Genomic DNA, 18,128 nt, shown 5'->3' on the forward strand with positions numbered 1-18,128 from the left:
CGCCTACTGCTGCTGGCGCTGCTGTTGTTGCTGCTGGGAGTCGATGGTCATCCCAGAGGGGAAGTCGTAAGCCCACTTGTACTACTTCCAGTAAGCAATTGACTGTTCAACAGTCCTTTGCGAGGAAGATGAAATATCACAGCAGTCATCCTGCTGCAAAGCGGATAACTGAGGCCTTGACAACTATGTTGGTGTTAGACGTGCGTCCGGTATCCGCCGTTAGTTCACAGGGAACTAGACAATTTATTGAGGCAGTGTGCCCCCGTTACCAAATACCATCTAGGTTCCACTTCTCTAGGCAGGCGATACCGAGAATGTACACGGACCTCAGAAAAAGACTCACCAGTGTCCTAAAAAATGCAGTTGTACCCAATGTCCACTTAACCACGGACATGTGGACAAGTGGAGCAGGGCAGGGTCAGGACTATATGACTGTGACAGCCCACTGGGTAGATGTATGGACTCCCGCCGCAAGAACAGCAGCGGCGGCACCAGTAGCAGCATCTCGCAAACGCCAACTCTTTCCTAGGCAGGCTACGCTTTGTATCACCGGTTTCCAGAATACGCACACAGCTGAAAACCTCTTACGGCAACTGAGGAAGATCATCGCGGAATGGCTTACCCCAATTGGACTCTCCTGTGGATTTGTGGCATCGGACAACGCCAGCAATATTGTGTGTGCATTAAATATGGGCAAATTCCAGCACGTCCCATGTTTTGCACATACCTTGAATTTGGTGGTGCAGAATTATTTAAAAAACGACAGGGGCGTGCAAGAGATGCTGTCGGTGGCCAGAAAAATTGCGGGACACTTTCGGCGTACAGGCACCACGTACAGAAGACTGGAGCACCACCAAAAACTACTGAACCTGCCCTGCCATCATCTGAAGCAAGAAGTGGTAACGAGGTGGAATTCAACCCTCTATATGCTTCAGAGGTTGGAGGAGCAGCAAAAGGCCATTCAAGCCTATACAATTGAGCACGATATAGGAGGTGGAATGCACCTGTCTCAAGCGCAGTGGAGAATGATTTCAACGTTGTGCAAGGTTCTGATGCCCTTTGAACTTGCCACACGTGAAGTCAGTTCAGACACTGCCAGCCTGAGTCAGGTCATTCCCCTCATCAGGCTTTTGCAGAAGAAGCTGGAGACATTGAAGGAGGAGCTAACACGGAGCGATTCCGCTAGGCATGTGGGACTTGTGGATGGAGCCCTTAATTCGCTTAACAAGGATTCACGGGTGGTCAATCTGTTGAAATCAGAGCACTACATTTTGGCCACCGTGCTCGATCCTAGATTTAAAGCCTACCTTGGATCTCTCTTTCCGGCAGACACAAGTCTGCTGGGGTTGAAAGACCTGCTGGTGAGAAAATTGTCAAGTCAAGCGGAACGCGACCTGTCAACATCTCCTCCTTCACATTCTCCCGCAACTGGGGGTGCGAGGAAAAGGCTCAGAATTCCGAGCCCACCCGCTGGCGGTGATGCAGGGCAGTCTGGAGCGACTGCTGATGCTGACATCTGGTCCGGACTGAAGGACCTGACAACGATTACGGACATGTCGTCTACTGTCACTGCATATGATTCTCTCACCATTGAAAGAATGGTGGAGGATTATATGAGTGACCGCATCCAAGTAGGCACGTCACACAGTCCATACTTATACTGGCAGGAAAAAGAGGCAATTTGGAGGCCATTGCACAAACTGGCTTTATTCTACCTAAGTTGCCCTCCCACAAGTGTGTACTCCGAAAGAGTGTTTAGTGCCGCCGCTCACCTTGTCAGCAATCGGCGTACGAGGTTACATCCAGAAAATGTGGAGAAGATGATGTTCATTAAAATGAATTATAATCAATTCCTCCGCGGAGACATTGACCAGCAGCAATTGCCTCCACAAAGTACACAGGGAGCTGAGATGGTGGATTCCAGTGGGGACGAATTGATAATCTGTGAGGAGGGGGATGTACACGGTGATATATCGGAGGGTGATGATGAGGTGGACATCTTGCCTCTGTAGAGCCAGTTTGTGCAAGGAGAGATTAATTGCTTCTTTTTTGGGGGGGGTCCAAACCAACCCGTCATATCAGTCACAGTCGTGTGGCAGACCCTGTCACTGAAATGATGGGTTGGTTAAAGTGTGCATGTCCTGTTTTGTTTATACAACATAAGGGTGGGTGGGAGGGCCCAAGGACAATTCCATCTTGCACCTCTTTTTTCTTTTCTTTTTCTTTGCGTCATGTGCTGTTTGGGGAGGGTTTTTTGGAAGGGACATCCTGCGTGACACTGCAGTGCCACTCCTAAATGGGCCCGGTGTTTGTGTCGGCCACTAGGGTCGCTAATCTTACTCACACAGTCAGCTACCTCATTGCGCCTCTTTTTTTCTTTGCGTCATGTGCTGATTGGGGAGGGTTTTTTGGAAGGGACATCCTGCGTGACACTGCAGTGCCACTCCTAAATGGGCCCGGTGTTTGTGTCGGCCACTAGGGTCGCTAATCTTACTCACACAGTCAGCTACCTCATTGCGCCTCTTTTTTTCTTTGCGTCATGTGCTGATTGGGGAGGGTTTTTTGGAAGGGACATCCTGCGTGACACTGCAGTGCCACTCCTAAATGGGCCCGGTGTTTGTGTCGGCCACTAGGGTCGCTAATCTTACTCACACAGTCAGCTACCTCATTGCGCCTCTTTTTTTCTTTGCGTCATGTGCTGATTGGGGAGGGTTTTTTGGAAGGGACATCCTGCGTGACACTGCAGTGCCACTCCTAAATGGGCCCGGTGTTTGTGTCGGCCACTAGGGTCGCTAATCTTACTCACACAGTCAGCTACCTCATTGCGCCTCTTTTTTTCTTTGCGTCATGTGCTGATTGGGGAGGGTTTTTTGGAAGGGACATCCTGCGTGACACTGCAGTGCCACTCCTAAATGGGCCCGGTGTTTGTGTCGGCCACTAGGGTCGCTAATCTTACTGACACAGTCAGCTACCTCATTGCGCCTCTTTTTTTCTTTGCGTCATGTGCTGATTGGGGAGGGTTTTTTGGAAGGGACATCCTGCGTGACACTGCAGTGCCACTCCTAAATGGGCCCGGTGTTTGTGTCGGCCACTAGGGTCGCTTATCTTACTCACACAGTCAGCTACCTCATTGCGCCTCTTTTTTTCTTTGCGTCATGTGCTGATTGGGGAGGGTTTTTTGGAAGGGACATCCTGCGTGACACTGCAGTGCCACTCCTAGATGGGCCAGGTGTTTGTGTCGGCCACTAGTGTCGCTTAGCTTAGTCATCCAGCGACCTTGGTGCAAATTTTAGGACTAAAAATAATATTGTGAGGTGTGAGGTATTCAGAATAGACTGAAAATTAGTGGAAATTATGGTTTTTGAGGTTAATAATAATATGGGATCAAAATGACCCCCAAATTCTATGATTTAAGCTGTTTTTTAGTGTCTTTTTAAAAAAACACCCGAATCCAAAACACACCCGAATCCGACAAAAAAAATTCGGTGAGGTTTTGCCAAAACGCGGTCGAACCCAAAACACGGCCGCGGAACCGAACCCAAAACCAAAACACAAAACCCGAAAAATTTCAGGCGCTCATCTCTAGTCACTGGTCAGCAAAACTCTGCACTGTACTCCTCCTATATAATATACTGGTGGTCCCCAGTACCCACAATAAAGCAGTGTGAGCACAGATATATGCAGCACACTGAGCACAGATATGGTGCGTTTTTCAGGCAGACAACGTATAATACTGGTGGTCACTGGTCAGCAAAACTCTGCACTGTACTCCTCCTATATAATATACTGGTGGTCCCCAGTACCCACAATAAAGCAGTGTGAGCACAGATATATGCAGCACACTGAGCACAGATATGGAGCGTTTTTCAGGCAGACAACGTATAATACTCGTGGTCACTGGTCAGCAAAACTCTGCACTGTACTCCTCCTATATAATATACTGGTGGTCCCCAGTACCCACAATAAAGCAGTGTGGGCACAGATATATGCAGCACACTGAGCACAGATATGGAGCGTTTTTCAGGCAGACAACGTATACTGGTGGTCACTGGTCAGCAAAACTCTGCACTGTACTCCTCCTATATAATATACTGGTGGTCCCCAGTACCCACAATAAAGCAGTGTGAGCACAGATATATGCAGCACACTGAGCACAGATATGGAGCGTTTTTCAGGCAGACAACGTATACTGGTGGTCACTGGTCAGCAAAACTCTGCACTGTACTCCTCCTATATAATATACTGGTGGTCCCCAGTACCCACAATAAAGCAGTGTGAGCACAGATATATGCAGCACACTGAGCACAGATATGGAGCGTTTTTCAGGCAGACAACGTATAATACTGGTGGTCACTGGTCAGCAAAACTCTGCACTGTACTCCTCCTATATAATATACTGCTGGTCCCCAGTCCCCACAATAAAGCAGTGTGAGCACAGATATATGCAGCACACTGAGCACAGATATGGAGCGTTTTTCAGGCAGACAACGTATAATACTGGTGGTCACTGGTCAGAAAAACTCTGCACTGTACTCCTCCTATATAATATACTGGTGGTCCCCAGTACCCACAATAAAGCAGTGTGAGCACAGATATATGCAGCACACTGAGCACAGATATGGAGCGTTTTTCAGGCAGACAACGTATAATACTCGTGGTCACTGGTCAGCAAAACTCTGCACTGTACTCCTCCTATATAATATACTGGTGGTCCCCAGTACCCACAATAAAGCAGTGTGGGCACAGATATATGCAGCACACTGAGCACAGATATGGAGCATTTTTCAGGCAGACAACGTATACTGGTGGTCACTGGTCAGCAAAACTCTGCACTGTACTCCTCCTATATAATATACTGGTGGTCCCCAGTACCCACAATAAAGCAGTGTGAGCACAGATATATGCAGCACACTGAGCACAGATATGGAGCGTTTTTCAGGCAGACAACGTATAATACTGATGGTCACTGGTCAGCAAAACTCTGCACTGTACTCCTCCCATAATACTGCTGGTCCCCAGAATAAAGATATTTGCAGCCCCCTGAAACAAAACACTATCATTTCCAATGCACGAGTGAAAAATGGCCGCGACGCGCGGCTCCTTATATAGAATCCGAATCTCGCGAGAATCCGACAGCGGGATGATGGCGTTCGGGCGTGCTCGGGTTAACCGAGCCATACGGGAGAATCCGAGTATGCCTCGGACCCGTGTAAAATGGGTGAAGTTCGGGGGGGTTCGGTTTCCAAGGAACCGAACCCGCTCATCTCTATCCAATACCTAATAAATCTGTGATATCTCCAGCTACGACCTCCGGTTCTGAAGTGCAAGATATCACTCAAACAATTATTTCTAATACATTTCTGTTCTAGTCTTCTATCCTGTTATAAGGCAAATGTAATAGCCCTTGAATTGCAGGAGTCTATGTAATTCTGATGAAATTGTTACTCGATTTAAATTGACAATCAGTTTAAGGGCAAAACCAGGTTGATTTTGCTTTTAAACTAATTGCCACTTTAAATCTAGTGACTGTCTTGCCGGAATTGTTACAGCTTCCAAGTTATTACATTTGGTCCTATAAATTTTGGGATTTAATAGTGCTTCATATTGACTATTGGTTTCATCAGCAGTCATATTTTGTGTTCATCTATTAACATATTGAAGACTTAGATATCTGGTACTAACTCTGCCCTACAACTATAGCATTAAGTGTTGGCAGAGTGTTGCGGTGTCGGCTAGGGATGTTAGTCCACACAACGGCACTTAACCAGAATGATTGGTTTATTCAGATAACAGAGATAACAGCTTGTAGTATATACAAGATGTTCTGAAGCAGCAGGAACTTGTAGTATACTTGTGAAGCAGTACAGCGGTAACACAGAGTCTCAGTACACACAACATGTTGCTGTATACACACAGTGTTCGGCAGCGGGGTAGACAAAGTCACACACTGAGGAGAGCAGAATGTCTCTCCCAGGAAGAACTCTCTAAGACTGTGCACTAAGCACCTCCTCCTGCACTGAGCTAACACTAGGAGGGAAAACACTAGAGCAGGAAAGCTGCCTCTAGTGCTGGGAACAGAGACAGACAGCAGAGTGATCCACTCTCTAACATTGGGTTATTAGCTTATTGGTTGTGAATCAAATATGGCTCACTCTGCCATTTTTGCTGGGTCAGCATGATTTTTCCTTTTGCAGTCTAATTTGTGCTGATGCTGAGCTGAGTGTTTCCTTTGTGTGCAGCGTAATTTGTGTATTTTCGTACTGCACTTGTGCTAGAACAATGTGTACAGTGGCGGTTCATGCCACGGGCAAGCAGGACTTTTGCCCGGGGCGCCGCCTTCCGGAGGGCGCTGGCGCCATCCGGAGGGCGCCGCACCGTGGCAAGATCCGCCACTGCTGCCCGCTGTGTCCCCCGTCCGCCTCCGCTGCCCGCTGCCGTCCCCGTCCTCGGCGCCTCCTGTGAAGGGAACTAGACGCTATGCGTCTAGTTTCCCTTCGTGGAGAGTAACTGCTGAGCGGTGCGCGATGACGTCATCGCGCACCGCACAGCAAAGGTCCTCTCCACGAAGGGAACTAGACGCATAGCGTCTAGTTTCTCTTCGTGGAGAGGACCTTTTGCTGTGCGGTGCGCGATGACGTCATCGCGCACCGCTCAGCATTCAAGCGGCGCTTTCAATGTACAGGGGGCGTGACTCACCACGCCCCCTGTATTAGGCCACGCCCCTTTCCTGCCCGGGGCGCTCTGCGCCCTTGAACCGGCCCTGAATGTGTACACAAGTACAAATGAAGCAGAACAATAGACATTTGAATCACAACTCCACTTGCAACGTAAGGGATGTAACTCAGCTGTAGCAGGTGCTCTCATGAAGCTAGTGCAGTAAGGGCATGGCAGTGGAACTGCAGACTATGCAGAATTGCACTGAAGTGTAAATATGACTGTTTCTAAGCATATCGGGCCGGATGTAATGGAGCCGTCTTACACTCCATTACATCCGGCCCTTGGTTTGCAATTAGCAGAGACTGGTGGAAATGCAACTTGATACAGTAATGACAACAGGTAGCACCAATTATAGTAGGGGGAAGGGGTACTGCAAGATGTGCTGCATACAGGCCAATATCCAGATTTAGTTCCATGCAAGCAATGTGGGAGTATTTATGGCCGACGTGCATTTAATCAGGCCCATTGTGTGCAACCATCTAATATGCCGAGTATTAAAGAAGTCTTTATATTTATAATGTTCTACAAGTCCCAGTTTCATATTTGGTTTTATTTCTTAATAATAATGCACAGAATTTTTAGACAAGAGTAAAGTCAATAAAAAGTCTAAAGGCCCTACACACTAATAGATTTTACTAAACGATATGAACATTCTCGTTCACTAATGAACGAGAACTCGTTCATATTGTTTAGTGTGTAGGCACCAACGATGAACGATGAGCGGCCCCGCACCGGTTCATCGTTGGTGCCAAGTTGCTTATGCATGCAGGCCAATATGGATGAGACTATCGATATTAGCATGCACTGCTATGGAGCAGGGTGACGGGGGGGGGGGGGGGGGGGGTTTGGGGAGTGAAAACTTCACTCCACCCTGCCGCCGAGTCGATGAGATTGTCCATATTAGCATACACTGCTATGGAGCCGGGTGACGGGGGGGGGGGGGGTTGGGGAGTGAATACTTCACTCCGCCCTGCCGCCGAGTCGATGAGATTGTCCATATTAGCATGCACTGCTATGAAGCCGGGTGACGGGGGGGGGGGTTTGGGGAGTGAATACTTCACTCCGCCCTGCCGCCGAGTCGATGAGATTGTCCATATTAGCATGCACCGCTATGGAGCCGGGTGACGGGGGGGGGGGGGTTTGGGGAGTGAATACTTCACTCCACCCTGCCGCCGAGTCGGCCGTATCCGCTGTCGGGCAGCTCGGCGGCATATCGCCGAATGTGTAGGGGGCATTACTGTGCATTATTGCTGAAAAATGTGTTTGTATATTTGTATTTATGTATTTTCATTGTGGGCATTTTAAGGAAATACTATTGTAAAGTATTAACATGATAAAAAAAACAGCACAAAGGACCCTTTTCAGCATCAGTTGCAATTTTGCTAATTGCGCCCTGCATGTGCGCACTGGTCATTAGACTGGCATAATGCGATCACACTGCGGATGTGCATGATTCCCTAAATTCAGATGCAGTTAACACTATGGGGATAATCAACAGGCCCCAAATTTCTTTCTTTTTAAATTTTTTCTCTGATTTTTTTTTTCTCCCTATCCAAATTATTACTCTTTTTTTCACCCCCAAAATATAACATTTTCCAGTGAAAATACATAGGATCTGCTGGTGGCCCCAACACGGCATATTGCCGTGTTGATAACGTCACCACATCACGTGCGGAGGCGGAGCTTGGAGATCAGACAATCTCCAAGCGCCATCTGTTCTTATACTGTGAATGAGTCCCGGGTCGCATCGACCCGGCAACATGTTCACACCTGACAGCGACCTAGGTTGAACTCGTGTTTAATCCTGCTCACTCTCAGGGTTGAAATACTTGCTTGACCTAGGATATTTCCCCTGGCCCCTTTCACACTGCACAAAAACCTGGGTTGCTGCGCATTCACGTTCTAGAACCCGTGTTATTTTTGGCAGTGTAAAAGGGGTATAAGTGATCCAAGATGTAATATATCTATAAAGTACGATTAGTGCCCTTTCTGATAGGCAATGTCATTACCATTAACAGCAGATGTTCTCATATGTAACTGTAGTGTCTCTTATACTCTGTTCATTTATTAACATGCTGTTCCCAAATATCACAATCACCAAATATGTATAAAGCGAAGAGTACCGCAGCCCCTTCTTTAATAATATTAGCATTTTAAAACATTTGCACTTATAAAATTGTAAATGGTGGAACTTACCTAGAACCCATGGTAGTATCATCCATTCAACCACAGTGGGGGGAGGTCCTTGCATATGCAAGTCAGTCCTAACTATTTGCTGAGATGCCAGAAGGAGAAAGAAGAGGAAAGTCAGATAAGAGGCTGTGTGGCAGATAAACTTGATGAATGGCTTTTTAATGAACAGTCCCAGCCTGCTCTTAGGTGCTATCAGATATGCCACAGAAAGCACAGGAAAAAGCAGTCCAATGGTGATGCATGTCAACAGCTTCACTGCCCAGTGCTTCCGGCGCCAACCTGGGAATCCATCATACCACAGTGTAGCCAGTAACTGCTGACAGTTCGGCTGAGCCACAAACTAGAAATAAAAGAAACATATAATTAGGACAGATACATTGATTTATAGATTTCCAAACTTTATTTTATTTTATTTTACTATAGATTAGATTAAATGGACGTAAGGTGCAATTCTCATATATATAAGACACCCCTAAATGACGTTAGAACTCTCAGGAGCGGCAACAGAAGCTGTTATTGCAACAACAATAATAAAAACAACTACACAAAACCCATAATTGTCGCTCTCTCATTGGGTGACAACAGACCATTCAACATTATAGGTAAATATTATATTAAAAATAATAAATAAATAAACATTGGCTTTCTAATATAAAACCTATATATTTTATTAAAATATTAATCTCTGCATTAAAAACATCTATTGTATATTTCACCAATTAACCGAATATAAAGAATACTATATATTAATAAATGCTAAATGGCATGAAAATTACATTGCTATATAAAAAGACATACAGTATGGAGTGAATACAAATATAATAAGGTATTTAAGGAATAGTATAAAAAAAAATTAACCTTGTCAAAAAACTGAGGCAGCACAGAACTCCTCATGTGCACAGACACAAGAGTCTTCTGGATTCTTTCCAAAACATGGCCAGAGGGAGAAAGGGTGAGAGGAGGGAGGAATCTGCAAAGCTCTTTCCCTGAAGCCTTATGGCATGTGCAGAATAGGGGGGGCCAGCATAATGCCATCTGATGGCGTTATTATCACGGATATCCCTCTTTTATTTTATTTTTTTAAATGTAAGGTTCATTCTGGCACAATTTGTTGAGTCATTTGGGATAGACAAATTTATATTTGCTATTCTCTCTGCCAAGGTCATTAATTAAGGGAACGCTCTAGTACCAAACTGTTGTTCTTTCTCAGTGATCTAATTACAAACCTGCATCCTCTCCCTGAGCTTGTAAGAGTATAACAACAGGTGCAGGCAGAGTATGATTTGAGAAGCTACACTGGAAGAATAGCAGGTGGGTTGTATGACAGTGTACTCTCTTAGAAACTTTTGGTTATTACTTTTGTGACTTGTGAGCTGCCATAGGGAGCACTCTCAAAATAGATAGCATACATTAAATGCTATTACAGTATGAGAGCAACTTGTATTCAAAACAGAAGTTTTTTAGCCACCTGAAGTTAGAGTCATGGGTATGTGACTTGTAGAGAATGTATAACATACTGCCCTGTAGCTGCTTCTGGTTGTGTGCACCGATATGGCTACCAAGATCCTTCATCCTATTCCTGTACTTTTATTATGCAGACAGAAAAAAGAAAGAAAATTCTACAAACATTGTTTGGTCTCATGGTTATTATGTTTTATTATCATGACTCACCCACCTTAAATGAAGTCATTAACATGGACCTGTTACTTCTAAACAGTAGAGGTTTCAGTTTTTGGCCTCATGAATTTTAGTCAGACAGTGACTCATTGATGTCCTTTAGCCAGTGCATAGATGATTCCTGTCTGAGAACAATCTTATCCCAGTTCTGGTAGCTTTATCATCGTTAAGTTTTACCCATGATCTGCATTCAGTCTGATTTCCGTATTTGAACTACCCCTGACCATGCAAAAAAATTTCCTGTCATCAAGTCAGCAATGAGACAGAATGTTCACAGACAGAATATTTGGCAGCGTACAGTGAGCAACTAATAAAAACTGCTAAGATACTCTTGCTTTCTCCTATGACAGAAGGCTGAGCAATTGTACATACTGTACCAAATTTATTTGGGTGAGGGGGGGGGGGGCAGTAGGCACTAATATAATAATAGTTTATCTACGTATGATGCCCTCTTTCTGCTCGGTTATTAATTCCAGTGGAACCAAAAGTTCATACAATGCTTGTGCTCCCCTCATCTCCAACAATTGGCTGCTCCGGCAGTAGTTACTACACTGTTAAGATTATTAATTCCAACCTGTAGTACAAGAAGTCATTATTATTGCTTTTCAATTAGATCAGCTTTAATTTAAGCTTTTAGAATGAATGACCTGTAGCAAAAACATGAATTCTACGCAAGGGGCTACTTAATGCCCTTGTGTCTAATATAATCTTTGGCCCTTTAAAATGTCAAACTAACAGCAATGTACAGGGAAAAGCCTAGCTGGCACTTTGGAGATAATGGGGCAGATGTATTAACCTGGAGACGGCATAAGGAAGTGATAAACCAGTGATATGTGCAAGGTGATAAACACACCAGCCAATCAGATCCTAACTGTTAATTTACATATTGGAGCTGATTGGCTGGTGCCTTTATCACCTTGCACATATCACTGGTTTATCACTTCCTTATGCAGTCTCCAAGTTAATACATCTGGCCCAATGTGACTTGACATCACACATTGACTTAGTCAAGTTCGCAAGAGCTCTCTCTCTCCTTGGTAGTTTAAGCTTTTCACACGTTGTGTAGTTGCAGAAATTTTACTCAAGAGTAAAGCAAACCCTCTACTGAGAATTAGGAGTGTGGATCAAAATAATGAATAACTTGAACCACTTTGTACAGTAGTGAAATGTCGAAAGTCTGATGTACGCTAGATCTTAGTTCAGATTTGATTCTTGCATCTGTGTTATATACTGTATGTCATCTTCCAATACTATTCATTTCCAAATAATGTGATGGGCATTGACAACAGAAACTAACTATATGAACTTAGTTTTACAGTATATAGGCCATTTTACATGTACTGTATATATAATTTGTCGCTGGTTCTTCTGCAGCTGATTTGCAGTTGACTATTTTATGTGTTGCAACACACCCTTCACAGAAAGGGTAGTGGATAAGTGGAATAGCCTCCCATCAGAGGTGGTAGAAGCTGAGACTGTAGAGCAATTTAAACATGCTTGGGATAGGCATATGAATATCTTACAAAGAACTAAGGTTCAAAAAGGGTTGAGATTACCTAAATGATAAAAGAAGGGACAGACTAGATGGGCCAAGTGGTTCTTATCTGCCGTCAAATTCTATGTTTCTATGTAACACTGACTGGCCATTGGTACAGTATGTAAAGCAATGTGAAGATTAGAATATTTGCATATTGAAAGAAATATGGTCTACCCCTGTGAGTACTATTGCATTCATCTGTGTACAATATCCCCTGCTATTTAATATTTGGTAATGGTAGATGTGACCACATCATGCAGACAGCATGACAATATCTCTTTTTGGTAGGGCCTCCCCCGCCCCTCAAGGGCAAGTCTAGCACATTTGAAGTATTATGCCACACATTATTCCTTTAATAGAACCAACTAGGGATGGCCATCGTGGATTCATCGATGGTACCATTGATGGTTAACCTCGATGTTGTAAAATTATCAGCAAGGGAACCATTGTTGGTTTCAAATACTGATGGTCACCCCTGCTTTAACATTCAAGAGGCTGTGGGCCAATCATAACCTGGGGCAGGGCTTCGCAGGTGCTTCAGGGGGCAGAGCTAGGCTGTTTGTCTCGGCAGCTTTGAGAATTTTTTCCCAACGATGCTTCTGTATCATTGATGAAAACATCTGGTTCTCTCTCATCGATGATAAAAGTATTTTACATTGGGCATACACCAACGATTTGCCCATCTCTAGAAACAACATTTTCATCCTACCCATCACAGTGGCGTTACACAAGTTCATTGTGCTCTGTTGTCTATTACATACTTTCCAAATACCTGACCGTTAGTACAGTCCATTAGATTTGGGACTGTGGAAGGGATAGTTGGGAGGTGCGTGTACACCCACTTCAAACTTACACACAGCTATCACAAGTAGAAACGCAAAGATAGCTATAGTAAAAACTCAACATTTAAGTGAAAATCGCCTAATACCTGCTAGATAGCATAAGACGTCCACATTTATAATACTGCATAGGTTCTTTAGTTGTAACTGATGAAGCTGTCAAAGTTGAGTGAAAGTTTAGAGAATATGGACTCATTATAAAATAGAATAAAAATATAAAACATCTGATTCTTTTTGCTCAATAATGTGGAAGAATGATCAGGAGAATTGTTCAGCTCTGTAGATATTTACTTACAAGAGCATAAAGCAATGCAAGTCATTACAATGCTGGAGAAGAGCCTATGAATAATGTTTTGTTTTTTTCAGTGATTTACATTTATTATGTAAAGAACCCCAGGGTAGTCTCAGTATTAAAATTCTGTAAAAAAAAAAAATGCATCTGCTCATTTTAGCTTAAATGTTCAAAGAGAGAAAGTGCAGGCGGAACATTTAACATGTAAGTATTAGAGATGAGCGCCTGAAATTTTTCGGGTTTTGTGTTTTGGTTTTGGGTTCGGTTCCGCGGCCGTGTTTTGGGTTCGAACGCGTTTTGGCAAAACCTCACCGAATTTTTTTTGTCGGATTCGGGTGTGTTTTGGATTCGGGTGTTTTTTTCAAAAAACACTAAAAAACAGCTTAAATCATAGAATTTGGGGGTCATTTTGATCCCAAAGTATTATTAACCTCAAAAACCGTAATTTACACTCATTTTCAGTCTATTCTGAATACCTCACACATCACAATATTATTTTTAGTCCTAAAATTTGCACCGAGGTCGCTGTGTGAGTAAGATAAGCGACCCTAGTGGCCGACACAAACACCGGGCCCATCTAGGAGTGGCACTGCAGTGTCACGCAGGATGTCCCTTCCAAAAAACCCTCCCCAAACAGCACATGACGCAAAGAAAAAAAGAGGCGCAATGAGGTAGCTGACTGTGTGAGTAAGATTAGCGACCCTAGTGGCCGACACAAACACCGGGCCCATCTAGGAGTGGCACTGCAGTGTCACGCAGGATGGCCCTTCCAAAAAACCCTCCCCAAACAGCACATGACGCAAAGAAAAAAAGAGGCGCAATGAGGTAGCTGTGTGAGTAAGATTAGCGACCCTAGTGGCCGACACAAACACCGGGCCCATCTAGGAGTGGCACTGCAGTGTCACGCAGGATGTCCCTTCCAAAAAACCCTCCCCAAACAGCACATGACGCAAAGAAAAAAAGAGGCGCAATGAGGTAGCTGTGTGAGTAAGATTAGCGACCCTAGTGGCCGACACAAACACCGGGCCCATCTAGGAGTGGCACTGCAGTGTCACGCAGGATGTCCCTTCCAAAAAACCCTCCCCAAACAGCACATGACGCAAAGAAAAAAAGAGGCGCAATGAGGTAGCTGACTGTGTGAGTAAGATTAGCGACCCTAGTGGCCGACACAAACACCGGGCCCATTTAGGAGTGGCACTGCAGTGTCACGCAGGATGTCCCTTCCAAAAAACCCTCCCCAATCAGCACATGATGCAAAGAAAAGAAAAGAAAAAAGAGGTGCAAGATGGAATTGTCCTTGGGCCCTCCCACCCACCCTTATGTTGTATAAACAAAACAGGACATGCACACTTTAACCAACCCATCATTTCAGTGACAGGGTCTGCCACACGACTGTGACTGATATGACGGGTTGGTTTGGACCCCCCCAAAAAAGAAGCAATTAATCTCTCCTTGCACAAACTGGCTCTACAGAGGCAAGATGTCCACCTCATCATCACCCTCCGATATATCACAGTGTACATCCCCCTCCTCACAGATTATTAATTCGTCCCCACTGGAATCCACCATCTCAGCTCCCTGTGTACTTTGTGGAGGCAATTGCTGCTGGTCAATGTCTCCGCGGAGGAATTGATTATAATTCATTTTAATGAACATCATCTTCTCCACATTTTCTGGATGTAACCTCGTACGCCGATTGCTGACAAGGTGAGCGGCGGCACTAAGCACTCTTTCGGAGTACACACTTGTGGGAGGGCAACTTAGGTAGAATAAAGCCAGTTTGTGCAAGGGCCTCCAAATTGCCTCTTTTTCCTGCCAGTATAAGTACGGACTGTGTGACGTGCCTACTTGGATGCGGTCACTCATATAATCCTCCACCATTCTATCAATGTTGAGAGAATCATATGCAGTGACAGTAGACGACATGTCCGTAATCGTTGTCAGGTCCTTCAGTCCGGACCAGATGTCAGCATCAGCAGTCGCTCCAGACTGCCCTGCATCACCGCCAGCGGGTGGGCTCGGAATTCTGAGCCTTTTCCTCGCACCCCCAGTTGCGGGAGAATGTGAAGGAGGAGATGTTGACAGGTCGCGTTCCGCTTGACTTGACAATTTTGTCACCAGCAGGTCTTTCAACCCCAGCAGACTTGTGTCTGCCGGAAAGAGAGATCCAAGGTAGGCTTTAAATCTAGGATCGAGCACGGTGGCCAAAATGTAGTGCTCTGATTTCAACAGATTGACCACCCGTGAATCCTTGTTAAGCGAATTAAGGGCTCCATCCACAAGTCCCACATGCCTAGCGGAATCGCTCCGTGTTAGCTCCTCCTTCAATGTCTCCAGCTTCTTCTGCAAAAGCCTGATGAGGGGAATGACCTGACTCAGGCTGGCAGTGTCTGAACTGACTTCACGTGTGGCAAGTTCAAAGGGCATCAGAACCTTGCACAACGTTGAAATCATTCTCCACTGCGCTTGAGACAGGTGCATTCCACCTACTATATCGTGCTCAATTGTATAGGCTTGAATGGCCTTTTGCTGCTCCTCCAACCTCTGAAGCATATAGAGGGTTGAATTCCACCTCGTTACCACTTCTTGCTTCAGATGATGGCAGGGCAGGTTCAGTAGTTTTTGGTGGTGCTCCAGTCTTCTGTACGTGGTGCCTGTACGCCGAAAGTGTCCCGCAATTCTTCTGGCCACCGACAGCATCTCTTGCACGCCCCTGTCGTTTTTTTAAAAATTCTGCACCACCAAATTCAAGGTATGTGCAAAACATGGGACGTGCTGGAATTTGCCCATATTTAATGCACACACAATATTGCTGGCGTTGTCAGATGCCACAAATCCACAGGAGAGTCCAATTGGGGTAAGCCATTCCGCGATGATCTTCCTCAGTTGCCGTAAGAGGTTTTCAGCTGTGTGCGTATTCTGGAAAGCGGTGATACAAAGCGTAGCCTGCCTAGGAAAGAGTTGGCGTTTGCGAGATGCTGCTACTGGTGCCGCCGCTGCTGTTCTTGCGGCGGGAGTCCATACATCTACCCAGTGGGCTGTCACAGTCATATAGTCCTGACCCTGCCCTGCTCCACTTGTCCACATGTCCGTGGTTAAGTGGACATTGGGTACAACTGCATTTTTTAGGACACTGGTGAGTCTTTTTCTGACGTCCGTGTACATTCTCGGTATCGCCTGCCTAGAGAAGTGGAACCTAGATGGTATTTGGTAACGGGGGCACACTGCCTCAATAAATTGTCTAGTTCCCTGTGAACTAACGGCGGATACCGGACGCACGTCTAACACCAACATAGTTGTCAAGGCCTCAGTTATCCACTTTGCAGTAGGATGACTGCTGTGATATTTCATCTTCCTCGCAAAGGACTGTTGAACAGTCAATTGCTTACTGGAAGTAGTACAAGTGGGCTTACGACTTCCCCTCTGGGATGACCATCGACTCCCAGCGGCAACAACAGCAGCGCCAGCAGCAGTAGGCGTTACACGCAAGGATGCATCGGAGGAATCCCAGGCAGGAGAGGACTCGTCAGAATTGCCAGTGACATGGCCTGCAGGACTATTGGCATTCCTGGGGAAGGAGGAAATTGACACTGAGGGAGTTGGTGGGGTGGTTTGCGTGAGCTTGGTTACAAGAGGAAGGGATTTACTGGTCAGTGGACTGCTTCCGCTGTCACCCAAAGTTTTTGAACTTGTCACTGACTTATTATGAATGCGCTGCAGGTGACGTATAAGGGAGGATGTTCCGAGGTGGTTAACGTCCTTACCCCTACTTATTACAGCTTGACAAAGGGAACACACGGCTTGACACCTGTTGTCCGCATTTCTGGTGAAATACCTCCACACCGAAGAGCTGATTTTTTTGGTATTTTCACCTGGCATGTCAACGGCCATATTCCTCCCACGGACAACAGGTGTCTCCCCGGGTGCCTGACTTAAACAAACCACCTCACCATCAGAATCCTCCTGGTCAATTTCCTCCCCAGCGCCAGCAACACCCATATCCTCCTCATCCTGGTGTACTTCAACACTGACATCTTCAATCTGACTATCAGGAACTGGACTGCGGGTGCTCCTTCCAGCACTTGCAGGGGGCGTGCAAATGGTGGAAGGCGCATGCTCTTCACGTCCAGTGTTGGGAAGGTCAGGCATCGCAACCGACACAATTGGACTCTCCTTGTGGATTTGGGATTTCGAAGAATGCACAGTTCTTTGCTGTGCTGCTTTTGCCAGCTTGAGTCTTTTAATTTTTCTAGCGAGAGGCTGAGTGCTTCCATCCTCATGTGAAGCTGAACCACTAGCCATGAACATAGGCCAGGGCCTCAGCCGTTCCTTGCCACTCCGTGTCGTAAATGGCATATTGGCAAGTTTACGCTTCTCCTCCGACAATTTTATTTTAGGTTTTGGAGTCCTTTTTTTTCTGATATTTGGTGTTTTGGATTTGACATGCTCTGTACTATGACATTGGGCATCGGCCTTGGCAGACGACGTTGCTGGCATTTCATCGTCTCGGCCATGACTAGTGGCAGCAGCTTCAGCACGAGGTGGAAGTGGATCTTGATCTTTCCCTAATTTTGGAACCTCAACATTTTTGTTCTCCATATTTTAATAGGCACAACTAAAAGGCACCTCAGGTAAACAATGGAGATGGATACTAGTATACAATTATGGACTGCCTGCCGAGTGCAGACACAGAGGTAGCCACAGCCGTGAACTACCGTACTGTACTGTGTCTGCTGCTAATATAGACTGGTTGATAAAGAGATAGTATACTCGTAACTAGTATGTATGTATAAAGAAAGAAAGAAAAACCACGGTTAGGTGGTATATACAATTATGGACGGGCTGCCGAGTGCCGACACAGAGGTAGCCACAG

General features: G+C 45.5%; 1 protein-coding gene across 2 annotated transcripts in view; it reads right to left on the bottom strand.

Annotated features, from left to right (window-relative positions):
* The window catches only part of TRPC5 (transient receptor potential cation channel subfamily C member 5), an 829,680-nt gene that overhangs the window by 210,489 nt on the left and 601,063 nt on the right, over positions 1 to 18,128 (bottom strand). For both annotated transcript variants that reach the window (XM_063937327.1, XM_063937328.1), the window contains one exon: positions 8,914 to 9,250. In XM_063937327.1, coding sequence (XP_063793397.1) covers positions 8,914 to 9,250 — 337 coding nt within the window. The remainder of the gene's footprint in view (positions 1 to 8,913; positions 9,251 to 18,128) is intronic.

This window comes from Pseudophryne corroboree, chromosome 8 (assembly GCF_028390025.1).
Source record: "Pseudophryne corroboree isolate aPseCor3 chromosome 8, aPseCor3.hap2, whole genome shotgun sequence".
Taxonomy (NCBI): domain Eukaryota; kingdom Metazoa; phylum Chordata; class Amphibia; order Anura; family Myobatrachidae; genus Pseudophryne; species Pseudophryne corroboree.